This window comes from Lygodium microphyllum, chromosome 30 (assembly GCF_053477565.2).
Source record: "Lygodium microphyllum isolate KBCC chromosome 30, Lygodium_microphyllum_v1.1.10, whole genome shotgun sequence".
Classification (NCBI taxonomy): Eukaryota; Viridiplantae; Streptophyta; class Polypodiopsida; order Schizaeales; family Lygodiaceae; genus Lygodium; species Lygodium microphyllum.
Window position 1 is genome coordinate 97,789,474 of NC_141164.1, and position 20,866 is coordinate 97,810,339.

The 20,866-nt window shown below is 42.9% G+C and overlaps 1 protein-coding gene across 5 annotated transcripts in view; it reads right to left on the reverse strand.

Moving 5' to 3' along the window:
• Positions 1–209: 209 nt before the first annotated feature.
• LOC148010154 (sterile alpha motif (SAM) domain-containing protein) overlaps positions 210–20,866 on the reverse strand; it is a 76,943-nt gene continuing 56,286 nt past the window's right edge. Inside the window, exons 3-10 of one of the 5 annotated variants that reach the window (XM_087672669.1) lie at positions 5,501–5,833; positions 5,285–5,348; positions 4,944–5,161; positions 4,719–4,769; positions 4,472–4,577; positions 2,336–2,559; positions 2,139–2,242; positions 210–1,867 (exon numbers count right to left, since the gene is read on the reverse strand). In XM_087672669.1, the coding sequence (XP_087528795.1) occupies positions 1,708–1,867; positions 2,139–2,242; positions 2,336–2,559; positions 4,472–4,577; positions 4,719–4,769; positions 4,944–5,161; positions 5,285–5,348; positions 5,501–5,833 (1,260 nt within the window). In that variant the 3' untranslated portion in view covers positions 210–1,707. Of the gene's footprint in view, positions 1,868–2,138; positions 2,243–2,335; positions 2,560–4,471; positions 4,592–4,718; positions 4,833–4,943; positions 5,162–5,284; positions 5,349–5,500; positions 5,834–20,866 lie in introns of those variants that run through there. The other 4 variants (XM_087672667.1, XM_087672668.1, XR_015689679.1 and 1 more) reach the window with 4 other exon arrangements.

Below are 20,866 nucleotides of genomic sequence, written 5' to 3' on the forward strand. Positions count from 1 at the left end.
ACAATTCGTCTAGGAAAGGCACAAGATCATGATAGCATGGTAACAAAGCACTTGATACATACTCACAACTAGTGGCAGGACTTCCGATTATATATATTTAATAAAGCTATGTGCAAAGGCTTTCCAAATAGTTAGATCACTAATACAATAATGCATGTTCTCAAGGCAAGTGATTGTATATTCTATGCATGAATACCACACCAAGTGAGCTCCGCAAGCACTCCCATATCATTTATGTATAATTTTTGGTTGGTGTGGTATGAAAAAGTGAGGCCCTTTAAATTCTTCTCTGCATGGGACAAGATTGGGGGTATGCCAAGTGAGGGTTTTCTTAGGATGATAGGTATCTTCACGATATCTGTAGGTCTGACGACCCATGTATTTAGGACTTAGCCTCTTCGCATCTTAGTACCTTTATCATCTCTTGTGATAGTACCAATTAGGATTTTTTCATCTCATTTTCTCATGTTTGTGGAGGCTTCATCATTACATGCTATTGGCTCTTTTTCCCTTCTCTCTTCTAGGAGGTGCAAGAAGTGAACTAGATTTCAATGTATAAGAAGCTTAGATGGCAAAGGCCATGCATTCTAATATGGCATCATTGCAAACATCCATAACAGAATCAAGATGCAGTTGATTTTGTTCTCATCTGTCACTTACAAACCCAACTATCTACAAACTTCATGAATCGATTCAAAATCAAACCCTATGGGTTTACTACTCCAAGAAAAATAAGCATACCTTATATTGTAATATCTGGCTCAACAGTAAAACTTTCAAAAAGTCATGCCAATCATTCGAGCGAATAATAGGTCCGTTGAAAGGGCGTTTCTTATCAGCAGCAGAGCATAAGAATAATGTTGATTCACCAACGGAAGGCTCTGCAGTAGCTCAGGTGATGTATTGTGGGGCATGGCTGCTGCAGAGGGCTCCTTCACCACAATTACTCATTGCTCCCCACCTTCACTTGTTACCCTTCCCTCAAAAGCATGGCCGCTGTCCAATGCCACACGAGACAGCAGCAGAAAAACACGCTTTGCTTGAAGAGCAAATGCACCCTAATCCAGAAAAAGGAACTCCTCACACTTCACGTATTTAGAAGAAAGTAGGAAGCGCTGCCTTGAGATGCTAACAAGCAAGGGTGATGTTCGCGTGCATGTTTGTACACCATGTTTAGTTGCAAGAGTTGCACAATATGTTCTTACATTGAGCGATGAGTCGTGTGCTGCGTTCTGTCTGACAAATGAACAGCAGTACCAGAAGAATCTTCTACTACACTCTCTATGCAAGTACTACTTGAAGTACTCTGCCACCTTATTCGAGATTCAGACACTAGAGATGTATGCAAGCGCTCTTCTTGAACACTGCCTTTTAGAGTAGATAGGACAATGTGAGCTTATCTACATAGATATCAACCCGTACATGCTGTGAGCTAACCAGTCCTGCACGTCCATTGTGCAAAGCCTTGCTCCACATCCACTTCTGAACTGTCAGGTCCAAAGCAAGTACAGCTCTACAGAATCAAGATCTCTCTTCCTAAACCGAGAAGCTTCAACAGCTTCAGTCCTTTCAAATATCTGTAAAAGAATTCTCCCATCCACTTATGCTTGTCTTGCAGGGCTACAATCCAAAGCATGTGTGATTGTCATGTACGACTGAATCCACTGGGAGTAAGCCAACTGAAATAAAGCTGAGCTTCAACTGCTCTCAATTTGTTTCTTCCTCGCTCAGCAGAAGAGCAACTAAAGCATCCGCTGCCTGAGCACTGTCGTTATGCACACTTGGAATGATATTAACAGGGCTTATAAATCTGACAAACTCCCGTAGCTCCTTAAAGCTGCAATGCTCACTGTACGGAACTTCATACCTGCCAACACAGATCATAAGTTTGATGTCACAGAGCCAAGGTGTCTCCTTAAGCTTTATGATAAGCAATGCTCTCTGAGAAAGTCCAATGCTTTCTATCTGTATCTCTATTTAATCGTAATTTTGATTTCAAATTGAATAAATGGTACACTCTAAGCTGCTGACAAACACAGGATGTGTATGTTTTCTATCTATGTATCTATGTAATTGATTTTGATTTCAAACTGGATAAGCGGTACAGTCTAAGCTGCTGACTAACACAGGACACATACCGGACTAGAGTTCCTTGCTGCCACCTCCGACCAGGAGTCCTCTTCTTCCCTCTACCAAAACTCCATCCAGTTGGAGAGAATGACACAATGGAATTATACCGTCCCTTAAAATATGATTTCAAGATTTAGTAAATGGTCATTGATGCATTGCAGTGATTTCAAATGTTTGAGCATGTGCAAAGAGCAACAGCACGTACATGGTAGTGTCTTGAAACAAACTTCATACGTTTGAAGCTTGCTATAGTCCACAGAGGCACAACATGAATATAAGCATCTTGATCATTGGTTGTCAGCCACTGCATATCTTCAGTTGAGAAACCCATGCATTCTAGAAGATGCAACTTTGTTGCATTGATGTATATTTTCTTTTGAAGGACCTTTGCAACTTCAAAGAAAATTCTTTCTTTTCCTGTAAAAAAAACTTGAAAAACAGTGATCAATAGAATCATTTCTATGGTAGCAAAACGTCTACACAGCAGCAGCAAAGTCAAACCCTATTTATAGAGCCAGGGTAGCTTCAGAACAAGAGTAAAACCTATATAGATGCCTGGAGCAAAATGCACAAACTGAAAATCTCTGGGGACCGGTTGCTTAGGAGCCTATCATAATATCACCAGCTGGAGAAGTACAAACTACCCCCATTAAAACTTACCATGTCCTTTTGAAGTAGTGAAGCAGGAGTGCCTACAGTCTGATTGAAAATGTCTTACTTAGCTTCCAATTGCTTTCACAGCTCAAATTTCAGCATGATAGCAGCAAGAAACATTCAGAATATCCAAAAATTGGAATATGTTTTACCATTAGGAGGATAATCTTGTATGCATTTTCCAGCTGGCCAGGGTTTTCTTGGCCAACATGAACTTGCCGTTTCTAGCCAAACATAAACTGGCCCACCTGACTACACAATCTGTAGAGGAATGGCCTTGACACTCATTCAATCTAAAGTTCTACCAGCATCATCCCTCATGCCCTGTGCTGCCATGTCTTACATGTTGCACTACTGGCTATATGATTCTTGGATTCTGCATAAATATCTCAAAAAGTACATGTACTGACACTTCGGATTGAAACCTCCGCATGAGTTTCACCCCCTGGTCCTATATCAGAATTTTCAAAAGGTTTCTCCTGCAAGAAAAGTTGCCTACATCCGCAAAATGTCAAGCTAAGAAGAGTGAAATAACTAATTCACCCATGGCTGGCTGCTCTTGGCAGGTGGCAAGTCTATTAAAAAAAGGCACATCTATACAAATAATGGAAGAAAAGTGCCATGCTGGGGACAGTATTCCAACTGAATGCATGTCAGATACTTGGATTCTCTTGCCACCAATATATCAGTACTGCTGGCCACTAGCAAATTACCAGGAATTTCATCTTGTGTGACAACCAGCTGATTTCCCTGCTTCACAACCAATAAGTTCCTTAATACTTCATTTTACAACTATAGCTCTTGGTGTTCTGAGGTTTATGAATATCCTACCCCACACCCTGGAGTGCAATACCCCTAAGATATGACGATTTCAATTGAGACTTGCCAATCTCCCCTGCAAACAGGCTGTTGAGAGCTTACCTAATCTGACTACGAGATAAGCCTACTTAATTCTTGTCTGACTACCAGATAAACCTCATACTTTAGAAAAATATCAATCTTGACCCACTCAACAACTTCATGCAAGGTTAGAAACTAGCACTGGCAATAGTCAGCATCCAGGATGTACAAATAACAAGCCAGGGCTCCGCTACTGACATCCATCACTCTGAATGATACAACTTTTATGTCAATGCATGAATTCAACTTTTCAACTTTTATGTATCTTAGTCGCTGCATTTTGTGTCATTCTTTAGTGTGTATATGTCTGCACTTAGCCATCAAGCAGCAGGAGAAGTGACTAGGAAGGACATCATAATGCTCTTTGAACAAACTATGCTTGGTTAAGTGAGAATTCTTAACTTGAATATAAACGGATTTTTTAAGCATCATAATTCACAGCCCATCCTAATCAATGCCCGTGTGCTTTTTAGTAGCAAATTCAGTCAGGATCTGACTGCCTGTGCATCTTTGCAAATTGCTCGTATATTCAAATTCCTAGCATTCGCATAGCAGTACCCTGCACCATCAATGTCACATCCGGCGCACCACACTTATGCATGGAAAGCATCAAGCTTTGCAGTTTTTGCAACAATCCTTGCTCAAGCATCAGGTCAATCATTGTTGATGGTTGCTTAATTTGCATGCACAAGATTCTAAATAATAACATGGATCGCTTGAGAGACATAATATTGGTCTATACTACACTGATAATCCAAAGGATGCAATGAGGAAAAGGAGCAATTACCAATCGTATAGGTGCCAATCAAAAACAGTGTGCTTGGATTGAATGCCTCCGCTTGAATGGCATCAATAATAAATTGAATCACAACTTCCTGCTTTGGAAAGTCATACTGTAATAGGATTCCTATTAGGAACATTTCGAAAAGAAATTAACCGCCAACTACTGCACTCTTTGAATGAATGATAACAAAATCCTTTTCAATGAGTGCATATTTATGAAAGGATGACCTCAAATAAAGCAGATATAGCACCTGCGGATTGCAGTATGTTGTATCCAGCATTAACGAATGTACATTACAGGCCTGAAGCACAGAGTTACTGGCCATAGCTTCAGAAAAACGAAAATCACCCGTATGCAAAACTGTCTACATCAGAAAAGCAATGCGAAAGTGTCCAAGAGCATAACAATCAGAACTGACGACGTAGAATGGCAATATCAACCTACAATGGGAGATCAAAAAATGGAGAAGCCTTACCTTGCCATTCCGAAGCTCAAAAAGAATCATCACAGAACCAGGACAATGGTTAGCATCAATAAATGTCACTTTAACTCCTTCAATGTCAACTTTCTCGTTCAAAGGCAGGGATCGCAGGCAATCCCATGGAACACCAATCCTTTTGTTCACGAGTTCTGCTGTTACAGTCGAGCAATAAACATGGCCATATCTAAATCCTCTAGTAAGGCCTTGGTAATCTGCTTAGACAACATACAGCAAGAGGTGTGATTAAATTCATCAAATAAGTCTCTGCTTTCAAATGGAAGTTGCTTCATTTTGATTTCAACGTTTATTTATTGCATGCAAGGTTCAAAGCTTACGATCTGTATGAAAATGTGTAAGGAACCAATGAGAACAGTCAGCTCTTAGATACTGGAATGCATCCTGGAATGAAACACAAGATTGTCATACTCAAAATAGACCCTAAAAGTTCGGAAGATTCAAGGTTACTCCGACATCACTAACCAAATGAGACCCAGTAACAAATACTTAGAATAGCAAAAGAACTATGTCACTAACCAAGAGAGAGAACATACCACTCGGAACTTAGTTCCCGGAATGCACATCCACTCTGGAATGCCACCTAGCTGAGGCCATAATCTTTCTCGAACTGCGACAGTACCTTCTGCCTTACTTTTAGCTGATGATCCAGAAACCATTGGATTCTGCAAGTGATTCTCTTCAAGATTTGAGGGACGTGAAAAAAAATTAGTAATTAAGGATTTTCCTGAAGTATCAGCCTCCACCCTGTCATGCATAATCTTACTCGAACAGTTGGCTACATCTGTGGTTCCCTTCTGCAGCTGCTGCAAGGCACATAACATTTTCCTTCTAGGACCTAATGCTTTGATACCTAAGGTGTCCAAGTCCTGACAAAAGTACATTTATTAGAACAAACACAGTTGAAGAATGTTCATCTTTAGTAGTAAAAGCTAAAATATTAGACTAGACACGAGTTCTTGCAACGATTCTATGTGGGTCCATCATAGTTGCCTGGGGTTTCTGAAACAGGAGATTTGAAATGTGTTTCAAAGGTTTCAAGCGAGTTTCATAAAGCATTACAAACGAGCTTCATTTGAGATGAGAAAAAAACTATATAGCTTTATATACATATAGAATATGACTGATGTGACGTAACTAGCACATATTGATAATCATTCATGATTTTTATATTATACAAATGAACATTAAACATAACATCAACAATTATATGCATCATGATCCATTATACACGACCAACATTAACTTCAAATATAGGAGAAGCATAGATGGGCAACTCAAAGACAACCCTCGCAATCAATACCAGCAGGTCAACATATCAAATAAATCTATGGTAAATCTCAATTTTTCCTAGCCTTATGCGATAGATTTCTTGGCAACTATGGGCTCCATAGGGATAGTGTTAACTGTGCACATTCCACAATCGTGATGTTCTATCACATGTACTGCATGCTTTAAGCACTCTGAAAGTGGATGATTACCTGTACCTTGCAGAGTTTAATGCACTGCCTACAGGAGGTGAGGAGACAACTTATGGAAGATTTATTCAGGATATGAACAGGTCTTTCTAGGCTCAAAACTAATCTCCAAATTAGCTTAAATACCCATTATTAAGCTCTAATAATTTAATAAGAATTTTGGGTGGATTAAAACACATGCAAGGACTTAAACTAAGTGCTACAAGTCGTCGAAGCCCAAAAATACAAAAAAGCAATGCGTTTTACAAAAAGTGGCTTTTTTGACTATTCTAGGATGTTTTTCTACCCGTATTGCCTTGGAGACCAAATCTACTCCGATCAATTTGAGTACTTGAACATCCATATACTGAATTTGGAGGAAAAAGTTAGTGCAATCAAGTTGCAACCAAGCTAAGGAAAAGATTACTATCCTTTGAGTTCATAGTACCTTGAAACGGTGTTTCTGCAGCCCCAAAACAAAACGGTTGTTTCGGACCGAAGGAGGGACAGGGAAACGCTCTATCAACACCATAGGGTGGATGAACAAACTAGTTATCTAGAGAAAAAACACGTCATTTTTTTCAATTTCACCTTCATCTTCGATGGGATTGCCTCCTCTCCTCAAGCATACTACCTCCTGCAACTGCCAACTCCTTTCCTTCTTCTCTCCTTTTTGTAAGTTCTCCTTCCACGTTCCTTCTTTCCTTCCTCCCTCCCTCCCTCCCTGCTCCTCCAATCTTCTTCTAAGTTCTTAGCTTCTTTCCAAATTTCCATTACCTAATCATGGCACCAGATTCATTTTGGAGGCATATCACTGCAATCGAGGGATACAAGGGCTCCAATGGATCGAAAAAGTAGTGGTGCAACCATTGTGGATTGGAGAAATCGGGGAGTGTAACCTGCAAGAAAGACCACTTGGCTTGCGTCTCCAACAAAGATATTGGACTTTGCCCAAATGTGCCAGTGAAAGTAATGATAAGTCTCCATCTTTGGCGCCAAAAATGTATGGGGATTGAGCTACAAGAGAATGAATCCTCTCATCCAACACCACATGGGAGTAATGAAAAGTAGGGCAAGGAGAGACTAATGGGCCTAGTGGCACTAGCCAAATTGGAGATACCAACGGCCCATCAAAAAGAACTGCATCCATATCCATATCAAGTCCAAGTCCAAAAAGGACTCCGTTGCCATCTTCTAGTGGTGGTGCGCAAACAAGCTCCTAGCATGATGCAAGTATCCATATGTGACTTCAAAGGTAGGATATTGTAGAGACAACTAGGGAACTTACACGCTTATTTATTCGATATGCTATCCCTTTCAATGTGGCCACTACACATCAATGGAAGAAGACAATCAAGGTAGTGAACCACATAGGGTGTGAGTGGAAAGGCCCTTCCATGGATGCATTGCGCACACATGGAAGCTTCAAAAGGAAAAGCATCCACAAAAGTTCAATTGGAACCCTTAAGGGAGACCAATGGCGGGGGAGCAATTGGTGAATCCGATGGCTGAGAAATGAGCTCCTCATCCAAAGAAGAGTCCTCAAGAGGCACAGGCTCCAAAGGAACAATCGCTAGCACCCAACTATCATTGGGATCTCCAAGAACAAGGTGTTCCTCATCCCCCTCTGAGGCTGAAACTTCCACGAACCTAACATCACGGTTCATGTAGGCATCTCGCTTAATGAGATCGTACAATCAGTAGCATTGAGACTGTGAGCTATAGCCCACAAACACCTATCTTTTGGAAGCCGCTTCAAATTTGTCATGCTGTGTCTTCAGGATGTGAACATAGATATCACACCCAAAAAACCTGAAATAAGAAACACCTAGGTTAGACCCAAAGTACACCTCATAAGGGGTCATACCAACAACAACAAAAGTAGGGGATCGATAATTTAAGGACATGAACTGCAGTAACCACAGTCTCAATCCATAGACACAAGTGTCTGATGATGCTCTATCATGGTACGAGCCATCTCGATCACACTGCAGTTTTTCCGCTTCAATATGCCATTCTACTAAGGGGTTTTTGTATTGGCAAACTCCTAGTGAATACCACGATCTGCACAAAAACAAGCAAGCTTAGTAGAAACGAATTCTTCGCCCTTATACAATCGTAAGGTCTTCAACTTCTGGCCTAATCAATTCTCCTCAAAGAACAACCAATCCTTAAAGTTGGAAAAAGCCTCCGATTTCAGCTTCAAGAAATAAGCCCATGTCACCCTGTTAAAATCATCAATAATTAGCATGAAATACAAGCTCCCTCTAAGGGATTCCATCCTTATCGAACCACAAAGATTGACAGAAACAAGCTTCAAGGGCACTGAAGATCACCTTGAAGCCTTGTCGGGAACATCACGAGTCTGCTTTCCATGGATGTAGGAGACACAAGGCTACTAGCTCACCACAATATCCGACGAACCGCGAGCAAGTTATCCCTTGGATTTCGAAGATAATCATAGTTGAGGGGATCAAACCGAGCATGCCAAAGCTCGAACTGAGTTTGCGAGGTAAGAATAAGAGAAGTCAAGGCAAAAGAAGACCACAACTTATAGACCCCATTCTCCTCGTATCCGAAAGAAAAACCTGTCTCGATCCACGATCAAGAAGCCCAAAAGAATCCACATCAAATTCAACCAAGAGACTGAGGGCACAAATATTGTGCACCAAAAGTAGATGATACCCTAAGGCCGGCACATAAAGCACCTCAGATGTATGGGCGCCACCTCGCCCATTTGGTATAAGAGGCATGTCTCCCCAACCCTGTACAGGAATAGATGAACTATCACCAATGAGAATCTAGCCATGCGAAGGCCACCAATGAGCAACAACTGCTGCTGCTAAGGAAGGAGTCATGTTCCATGAGACACCACTGTCAACAATTCACTCCCGAGTGTATGGGGCCGTCAACATAGCATCAAAAGCCGTCAAGGACGAATCCTCAACCGCTTCCAAGTGGAGAGAAGCAGTTGATGAGGGAGCAACCACCACTCCAAATTCCTTTGAAGATTTCTCCTTCTTCTCCTTATCAAGGCAATCCATCTTCCAATGACTTGTCTTGCCTTAAATGTGTTATGTGGACTTCTTTTCTTTGTCATTCTTGGATTTGTCCTCCTTCTTTTGGTCATTTCCCTTCTTTTGAGAAGACTGACCAACCAAAGCCTCAGATTTAGAAGCATTGGTCCCTTTCAATTGCTCCTCTTGGTCCAAGACCATAGGAACCAACTCTTCCCACCAAACCACCCTAAAGCAATCAATGCGGAATAAAAACCACTATAACAGGACGGTAACTGTGAAAGAAAATTTATTGCTATATCTTCAAAAGTGATCACTTTCCCTACATTTTATACCTGCATATGAAGCTACCTCAACTTATTAATATACTGGTGCATAAAAGATGACTTGTTGACACTCATGGTCCTCATCTGCACTTCCAAAGAAAATTGTTTCATGACGGTTGTACATCTGACCAAGCTCCAACCATATCTCGAAAGAAAATTTATCGCCATATCTTCAAAAGTGATCACCTTCCCTACGTTTTATACATGCATATGAAGCTACCTCAACTTATTAATATACTCATGCATAAAAGATGACTTGTTGACACTCATGGTCCTCATCTGCACTTCCAAAGAAAATTGTTTCATGACGGTTGTACATCTGACCAAGCTCCAACCATATCTCCTAGGCCACCGTCAAATGCTCAATATGAGGGATAACAACTGTAGTACATGAGAGAAATAAAAACAAGCGGATTCAAGCATTGAGCTTATCCCAATGTATCTGAGCCTTTGTCAACTCCCCCTTATCACTAAAAGAGTGTCTGGGCTTATCTCACGAAAAACAATGATAAACAACCTCTGTAACAAGCTCCGCCAAATCATAGGACTCCAAAATGGCAAGCATCATGACTTGCCAGATCCGGTAATTCTCGCCATCGAGCTTTTGATCTGATGGAAGAGCCAGTAACACGAGCACCTTCCAGTCCATGACCACCTGAAACTTTGTCTTGGCCTCAGAAGACATCTTCACCTACAATGCTTCCACAAAACACAAAAGGTAGCCCCGTCCGACTATGAGAATACAACTTGTTAGGGCTCTTCACTGCTCCTTCACTTGCCGAAGGCGATGAAGAAGGTAAAATCTGAACTTGAAGGCCCAAAACGCAACCTTCTTCCTTCTCTAACGACAAAAACCAGTAACAGCTTCAGTAAATCTTCTCCTTTCTCTCACACCCACGCTTACCTCAGCCTTGTTTTGAATCAGAGCCCTCCTACTCACCTTTGAACGCTGAAAACACAGCCTTGTGTCATGCAGAAATCTCCTCTTCAAGTAGGTTCATCCTAGATCATTCCTTCAATGCTTTGATACCATGTCAGAGTGAAGCAATGCGGAAGCGAATGACCAAGACAAGAGTGAATGGAGAGAGAGAGAGAGAGAGAGAGAGAGAGAGAGAGAGACAATGAAACATAGAAAATCTGCAGTGAACAATGCTGTATAAGGATGCAGAAATATACACAGGCACAGAGAGAATGTTTGCATATGTCTCCATCTCAAAGATCTCAATCTCTGTCAACCCCGAGGGCAATCTCCACGGTCTGCAACCTGAAAACTGGAAGCACAACTGAAGAAGATTGCAAAAATCAAAGCCAATGCAGCCGACTGGTCAGCAAACTGGCCAATCAGCAGTCCGACCTGCAATCTACAATCTGCCTAACACGTGGCAACTGCCACGTGGCACTCCTGCACAAATCACTGCCTGAGATAACTGTTGTACCTGTTGCCTGTCTGAGGAATGTCCAACTCTAACAACATACTCTTCCAAAAGAGAGTTAGCAAACTCTAGTAATTGCTCCCATTTCAGTTCGTGGGAATCTAACAAGGGAAAGGCCACATGTGCATAGGAGCATGACAGAGAATCATTCAAATCAAGGGCCTTAGAGGCAACCGGAAAATCTTCATGCTTATTGCATTTGATAGAAGGCTCATCATCACAAGGTGATGAGGCCATGTCATCAATGCAAGGGGCCATATCTTCTATGGTACCATCTTCAACATCCATGGCTAGGTCTCCGGCCACAAGAATTGAGTTCATGCAGTTCATTCTGAGAAATCAGTGCAGTCCTTGAAGGGGCATCAGCCCTGAACCAAAAGGCACAAGGACCAAGCCACAGGACACAACTGGAGCAGTGTGCGGGGCTGTTCCTTGTGTAGAACATGCATTGGAGGGCAAACAGGGCAGAAACGCAAGCATCCAAGGTGGTCGCAATCACTGTGTGGCACAGGGGTACAGCACATCTAAGCTTGTGCGCTGCAAGATGCAAGTTGTCAAGAAGGCTAACGAACAACCAGCTGAAGACGCAAACAAATGGACCAAGTGCAGTAGATAAACAAGATAGATGCAAACTAACAAGCAGGGCAAGATGCAAGCGCCGAAACCCCAGCTACTGACCTCTCTCTCTCTCTCTCTCTCTCTCTCTCAAAGTTTATATTGATTGCGAAAAAAAAAAGTATAGTATATCTAGATTACGGAGTGTAGGTTGGCTTTAGGTCATCATGTATGAACCAAGTACAATGGATTCAGTAAGTATAACAAGACAAAAGTGTGTTAATTAATGCTAATCTAAGGGCTAACAACTCGAAAGACAAATTGGCTTAGCCAATTTAATTATTGGTTGGTGAAATTATTCTTTTGAGCATTAGAATAATTTTTAAATAAATTTTTAAAATTCATATTTTTAAAATTAAATTAATAAGCTGGATAATGCTGAAAAATGGGATCAGCAAGCTGCCACTTGGCAAAACTTACCCATGCGAATAGAAAAGACGTTTTGAGGCTGGGAGAGGTGTAGAGAGAGGGTCATTCCAACCTTGTGCAAGCTGAGAGAGACAAAGAGAAGGCTGCCATAGCTGCTACAACACTTGACAGGCCATTTCTAGCAAACAAGAGACCCTTTAAGAGCTGGTGACATGCTTAAAGAGACTAGAGCAATTGGTGACAACAATATGAGGGCTGCTTCAGCCAAACAACATCGTATTTGGTATATTTCATGAGTGGAGATAGCTTTCATCACTGTCTAGACAAGGCAATAAATGATTTCTTCCATTTTCTCATGATGGAAGTCTAAAATTTCTCTTTGGCATTCTCTCTCATCCTACAACCATTTCTCAACTCTTCTCAACATTCTTCAACAGTTTGAGTCATCACAGGTGGAGATATTGCAAAATCTACATTGTAAACCCTAACTTACAACAAAAATTAGGGTGCTCTCTTTTTTGTAAAGGATTCTCTCTCCAAGAGAGGAATCGAGCCATTGCAAAACTCCAACAGGAAATTACTAACTGCAAGAGCCAACTCGACCTCATTAGGAAGGAAGAAGGGGAGATCACAAAATCAATGCTTGAGAAGGTCAAGTCAAAAATCAATGAGATGAAGACCCAAATGATAAAGGAGATCAAAACATGGGCAGCAGTCATGAAACAGGCACAAACTGACACAGTGGAACACTCCAAATGGATCAAAGTAGCAAAAAAAAACCCCACGAAGGAGGAGTTCATCAACGCAAACATCGAGGAAGAGGAGGAAAATCAAAGCCCTCCATGTCAGGGTGGTCGGGTAGAAAGAGGGAAACAGCCCTATGGAGGATACCAAAGGCATTTGTGAGAAAATGGGGGTGGAGGACACCTCCCTTGTGAAAAAGGCATGGAGGGTAGGCAAGGAGTCAGACGGCCCCTCATCCTGAAACTTAACGACTTGGAGTCACGACGCGCCTTCCTCTCCAAAAGAACAACCCTCAAAGGACAAAAAATATATATGGAAGACGACCTCACCCCAGCCCAAGTGGCCCACAAATGGGAATGTATACCACAAATCATGGAGGCATACAAAGTGTTGGGGGTAAAGGCGCCTCTGCCTAGCCGCCCGTGTATTACTACATTGACAGTCACCGCCACTGCACACTGCAGGTGGTGGGCGCCCATCACCGTCACTTTATTCTTTATTCTCTTAGTGACAGTTTGAATAAAGGAAGGCCCGGTCACACATTGTAACTGTTGGAGTTCCCATTTCTAGTCTCTCCCTTTCTTGCTCTTGCTCTCTCGCCATAGCTCTCGAGTCCAACCTTCGATCCGTCGCTCCCTTTCAACTGGTATCAGAGCTTTGTTTTCCGACTCTTGAGCTTGGTTCGTGGCATTCTCAGCATCCCATCGACTCCCTAGTTGCATTGGGACTCCTTCTTGGCAGCCATATCCAACTCCTTCGAGCTCCCGTCACTCCCCGGCTTCCCGAGCACCTTCCCGGCATTGTTGGGCACCTTCAGGGCATTACATCAAAGATATTTGATCATTTTCTTCAGGGTTTACTTCAGTTCTCAGGTCTCACAAACCGTAAACAAGTTGTGGGCAGTCATAGCTCACACCTCTTGGAGCTTCCTTCACCTGGATCTTGCTTCCAACCTATCAAGGCTTGCTAAGGCTTGGTGTAGGCCTTCTTTGGCCCTCATTTGTGCCCCCTTTGGGCCCCATTGTTGACACGTGGGACAGCAGACCCCCCCAGCCAGCTCACGTTTTTTTTTTACCTGTTTCAAAATCTGGCCCAAAAATCACTATTTTTGTTATATCTCGGGCATTCGGAACCCGATTTAGGCAAGGTAAGAGTCTAAGTTGGGGTTTTGGCACGCTTTGGATGCGATGGTGATGTCGGATTTGCCAAATTTTAATCAAAATCTTCTGCAACAGATTTCAGGTCTGAGACAGCATGTATTTGTATGCCTATGCTTATTTGGGCATGACTACATAACCGGTTTGATGCCTATTGCATCCCGATTAATTGGGGGATTGAAGCTACATGTAATGCTATGATTTTGGCCTGATTTTGAGACTGAAAATACACAGTTTATAACAATAAATGCATGCTGAATACTCTTGGGCTGAAGCTATCTTTCATGCTTTGACATATACCTATTGGTTCCGAATGTATGTCTTGGGTTATGGTATGATGTATTGATCATCGAGGGACGACTTTGAGCTTGTCATTGAATCCGGATGCCTTTTGGAAGCTTGAGCTTATTTCAACTCGCACTTATTGGCATTGGTATATGCTTTGACAGTGATGCTTCTTGGGTTTATGCATACCCGTTGCCTACGGCTTGATGCTCATGTCACAGTTGATTACCCTATGCATACGTTGAGCTTAAGTGCTCATTGAAGCTCCACCTTGGATGCATTTCAGATTATCTGGAGTAGTCTTGGATGTTACTTAGCTTGTCAGAGTTTGGATTGGGATGTACTTGATGCCTTACATACTTATAGATGCTACATACGGATGCTCTACCGTCTACATGTTCGAGATGTACTATTGATGTATTGTCTTGGACTTATGTCATTGGCACTATGTCTTGCCTTGGCTTGAGCTCTTGAGCTCGTACATACGGCTTTTGTGCCAGTGGGAGCATTCTTGAATGCTGATCAGACATTGAGCAGGTGGTACTTTTATACATTGAGTCGTTACATGCTATTGAGCAATTACACACACTTGAGACTTTGGGACTTCTTACCTTTTGGGATGATACATCATATGTCTTGGTTCACTGTATGCTTATGAGCTAAGTCTCAGTTTTGGATCCGTATCTTTGTGAACTGGCACCTACTTGTGTCAAGTTTTGGTAGTGGCAGGAACACTTTGCCCCGTTGCCTGGGGGGGGTGCCTACTCACTGGCAGATGTTTGTATGACATACTTGGGTGTTGGATTTATGCTTATCGACCGTCATATGCTTATGCTATGCCCGCATGATGCCGGCTTTGGTCTTGGCAATATTTGATTGCCTTGGGATCCGATTTTGGCACTATTAGCTCTCTTTTACTGAAATCTGAAATTTATTACAGCAAGCATATATGTATGGACTGACATGGATTTTTCATGCTGAAACACTCTGAAATGATGTACTTTCACTAGTACTTGGTGGGCAGCAGCTTTGGTTCCACTTTCCTCGCCATTTTCCCTCGATTTTGGTGATTTTTTTGTCATTTTCTGCAGTAAACAGCAAGCAGTTTTGAACTATCTACAGTCTTCCAACCTACATTATGGCGAGTTCGTCCACTAATCATGGTATTTTCAACATCACTAAGCTTGATGGTACGAATTACTCTTATTGGAAGAGCCAGATTTGGCAGGTGCTGGTGCAGAAATCGCACATCAAACCTTTGAAGTTAAGCGGGAATCCGCCTGCAACTATGCCAGATGAGAAATGGCTTGAGCTTGATGAGTTATGCAAGTCCACCATTGTATTGTCTCTCACAGAACAGGTTGCAAAGTCCAGTGTTAAAATTGAAAAGATCAATGTTATGCAACCTGAGAATGTTGATGATGGTGATTATATCCTAGCAGCTTCTTCTAATGCTTCGCAGATGACAGAGATACACTCTATGTATGCACAGTATTGGCTCTTGGACTCAGGTGCGTCCTTTCATGTGACACCTTGCCGAGAGTGGTTCATTCATACAGTATTGTTTCAGGTTCTGTGCGCTTGGGTGATGACAGCTCTCTTGATATTGTGGGCATTGGTGATGTTAGATTGTAGTTTCCTTCTGGCAACAGTTTTGTTATGCAAGATGTATGTCATGTACCTGCTTTGACACACAGTCTCATGTCAGCTGGACAGCTTGATAACGCAAGATATCATGTATGTTTTGGAGACTCTGCATGGAAGATCACTCGTGGTAGACTTGTGATTGCGAGAGGTGCCAAGGCTGGCAATCTCTACCCCTTGATTGTATCATCTTCTTCCCTTGATCATGTTTTGTCTGTGGGTTCTATCCCACATGTATCTCTTTGGCATGCCCGTTTGGGCCATATGTCTTTGAAGGGAATGAAAATGCTTTCTGGTTTGCAGTACTTACCGCCCCTTGATTATGCATGTTTTGATTCATGTAAGCATTGTCTTTATGGCAGGCAGACTAGGTCTACGCATAAGAAGCCTGGTAGGCTACGCATGAGTGAGCCCTTGGCATTGGTACATTCGGATGTCTGTGGGCCCATGCCTTGTCAGTCTATGAGTGGTGCAAAGTATTTTGTTACATTCATAGATGATTTTTCACGGAAAGTTTGGGCTTATCCCATTCAGTTGAAATCCGATGTCTTGACTGTGTTTCAGAGATGGCTTGCATTGGTTGAGAACCAGTCTGGGTATAGTCTAAAATGCCTAAGGACAGATAATGGGGGTGAGTATGTCTCACGTGCTTTTTGAGCAGTTATGTGATGAGAGGGGTATTAAGCGTCAGTTGACCGCCCCCTACACCCCCCCCCAAAATGGTTTGGCTGAACGGATTAATAGAACCATCCAGGAGCGTAAACGCAGTATGCTTAGTCATGCAGGCATGCAGGCCTACCACAGAGCTTTTGGGCTAAGGCAGTTAGTACAGCTGTGCATGTCATAAACAGATCACCTTCTAGTGGTTTGGATTTCCAGGTTGCAAAGTAGGTATGGACTCAAAAACCCCCTCTTATGCGCATCTCCGTGTCTTTGGATGTAAGGCATTTTGCCATGTGCCCAGGGACAAGAGAAATAAGCTGGATCCCAAGAGTGTCAAATACATTTTCCTTGGTTATGGGGATGCAGGCGAGATGGGTTACCGTCTCTGGGATCCGCAGGCGCGGAAAGTCATCCGCAGTCATGATGTAGTCTTCCATAAAGACAAGATGCATAAGCAGCCTGAGAGAGTTGTTGAGATCCGCAGGGTCATATTTCAAGAGGAGCCGAGAGCTCCCGCACAGCCAGTTGAACAGCCTATAGCTGTAGTAGATGCTCATGGTCAAGGCATTGGACAGGCAGCTGGACAGGCAGCAGAGCCTGCCGTGAGACGGTCTACTAAAGACAGACGTCCACCAGATAGATTTCAGCCATCAATGCATTATGTCTTGGTTACAGATATAGGAGAGCCTTTCACTTATGATGAGGCTATGCGCAGGGGTGACAGTCACTCCTGGAGAGGGCTATACAGTCTGAGATAGACTCCCTGCATAAGAATGACACTTGGGATTTGGTTCCCTTGCCTATGGACAAGAAGGCTTTGCCATACAAGTGGGTGTACAAGCTAAAAAGTACCCTTGGACACCCCAAGCCGGCATACAAGGCTAGATTGGTAACAAAGGGTTTTAAGTAGAAGCATGGTGTGGACTTTGATGAGATCTTTTCTCCTGTAGTTAAGATAACCACCCTGCGCTTAGTCTTGGCTTTGGTTGCTCAGCTTGACTTGGATTTATACCAGATGATGTCAAGACGGCTTTCTTACATGGGGACTTGCATGATGAGATTTATATGGAGTAGCCTAAGGGCTTTGCAGAACCTGACAGGAAACACCTAGTGTGCAAATTGAAGAACAATCTTTATGGCTTGAAACAGGCACCTAGGGAGTGGTATCATAAGTTTGATGCCTTTATACAGTCACAGGGCTACAGCAGGAGTGCTATGGATCCGTGTCTTTACACGAAGAAAGCCCGTGATGGTTCTTTATTGATTTTGGTACTCTATGTGGATGATATGCTGATAGCCGGAAAAGCTCATGATGAGCTAGATGCTCTTAAGGCTCAGCTCAAGAAGAGCTTTGAGATGAAAGATCTGGGACAGGCCACTCACATACTTGGTATGCGCATTAGACGCGACAGGCATCAGGGACTCCTCTACTTGTCACAAAGGGAGTATATTCATAAAGTTCTTGAGCGCTTCCCCATGTCGGACGTAAAGCCTATTGGTTATCCATTGCCTTCTTATGTGAAGGTATCACAAGCTGATTGTCCGCAGACAGATGAGCAGAGGGCCGACATGGTCAATATTCCCTATGCATCCACAGTGGGCAGTCTTATGTATGCCATGATAGCCACTCGTCCAGATATTGCCTTTGCAGTTGGTGTTGTGGCACGCTATATAGCTATACCTGGCAAGAAGCATTGGGATGCCATGAAGGGTATCATGAGGTACCTGAAGGACACTGCAGATATGTGCATATACTATGGCAGCCAGGATACAAGAATCGTGGGGTATACTAACTCTGATTATGTAGGACATGCAGATAGTAGGAAGTCCACTTCCGGCTATGTATTCACATATGCTGGAGGTGTTTCTTGGATGTCTAGGGTGCAAAAATGCACGGCTCTTTCTACTACAGAGACCGAGTATGTTGCAGCCACTGAGGCTTGTAAGGAGGCCATCTGGTTGGATCGTTTAGTTGCGGACCTTGGTATTGATACTATCCCTACACTGCATTCGAATTCTATGAGTGTTATTCAGTTAGCCAAGAATGCGAAGACGAAACACATTGAGGTGAGGTATCACTTCATACGTGGGGTCGTTGAGGACAAGTCTGTTGATCTTGTCAAGATCTCAAATGACTAGAATCCTACAGATCTACTCACGAAAAGCCTCTCTACAGAGCGCTTTGCCTTCCTCAAGAGGTTGATGGGCGTGGGATGAGATGACGTCTTTCCTCATCCTGTTGTACATGTGTACATGTTGTACTGTCTTTTTTCTTTTTATTTTCACTCCTCACTCGGGTAGATTCGCCTTTAAGTGGGAGGTTGTTGGAGGTAAAGGCGCCTCTGCCTAGCCACCCGTGTATTACTACACTGACAGTCACCACCACTGCACACTGCAGGTGACGGGCGCCCGTCACCGTCACTTTATTCTTTATTCTTTATTCTTTTAGTGACAGTTTGAATAAAGGAAGGCCCGGTCACACATTGTGACTGTTGGAGTTCCCATTTCTAGTCTCTCCCTTTCTTGCTCTTGCTCTCCCGCCATAGCTCTCGAGTCCAACCTTCGATCCGTCGCTCCCTTTCACAAAGCAAACAAATGGGCAATCCATAGGAACAGGCGCATCATCATCATGGAGAAGCGCCAATGATAGGGCGTGGCCTATGAGACACAATTGAGATTTGCAGTGTGGAACTGTAATGAAGCCATGAGAACAGATGTTGGGCTCTTCCAAAAAACCTTCATGGGCAGGGACATAGTCATGTGTCCAAAGACACACCAGAGCCTGGGTACGTACCTACCAACAGTGAGAGGCTACAGATGGGAGTCAGCGTTGTGTCGAAGGGGTTTTTATCGAAAGGTTGTATCCATTGAGGATCAGAGGTAGAAGAAAGTAAAGATAGAAGATAGAAAAGAAGAAAAAGAATAGACAAGAGATAAACACGATAAAGACAAAGCACAATGAATCGAATCAATATGTATTGATAGAGCCTGGAATCCCTTGTCTGGCACTACTCAAAAGCAATCTCCAAGCATTAGATCTCGTGGAGCTACCTCATAGACCAAAAAACGCATATCAAACAACAGCTTCCTCTTTGCTGCTCGAAACCCAAATCTGATGGCTCTATTGGCTTCAAAAGGGGGGTAAAACCCCAAGATACCTGATCTAGAATCTCCTAGTTCACTCCTTCCAGTTCAAAGTGTTGTTTTTAGATTGTCAACTGCAATCACGATGCGCGCGATTTCGCCTATCTTTCTTTTTTATGAAAAATCCAAAACTAGCTGAAAAAGCAACTTGCTTTTTGCATGTCATCCTAATCTAGAAGCTTTCCTAACTTTTTAGGATTTTTATAATAAATAATATCAAAAATAGGCTAAAATTGTCCAAAAATCTAGTATTTTTGGACCATCCATGCCACAAACACTAGCACTAATGACTCACATCACATGGCCAAATCCCGAGGGGAGACCAGAGGGTCGAGGGAAGTGACAGTACTCTATAGAGAGTAGCTACAACACATTGTACAAGTCATGAAGAGAGATGATGAAGCCTGTTTGATGTGGATCAAGATACATACAAACCGCCCACGGAATATATATGTCGCAATATGCTACTTCGCCCCGACAAATTCCCCGTATGCGACACCGGGAGGGTTATCCCCATACCTACCCCTATATAAGGATATCATGCACTACTCGAGCATAGGAGACGTCTTGCTAACGGAGGACTTCAACGCCCGCACATCGCAAAGCCAAGTCCCCTTCTTTGAGAGCGAAGACCACATGTACCGAGAGTTGGCACCAAACAAGTTGGAGATCAAACGGACATCACAAGACAAAGCTGAGTGCACAGAGTATAGAGACTATTTACTAGCACTAGGAGGGACACACGCCATCCTTAACGGCCTAGCCAAATGGCCTAGGCCTGACGCACTTACCAGCTTCCCACATAAGCATACATCCAAAGGCTCAGGAGGAGGCAGAATAGTGGACTACCTGTTAGGGCCACCCGCCATGATCCCGAACATACAGGCCTTCAGCATCTCACCACGCCCATTGGCGGTGGCCACAAACCATGCATACCTCCAATTTAGCATCACATGTAATTACAAGGGAACCCCCCCACTGAGCAACCCTCAAAGATTCCCTAGATACCACTTCACCAAGACGACGATGAGTGCCTACTCAGATCATC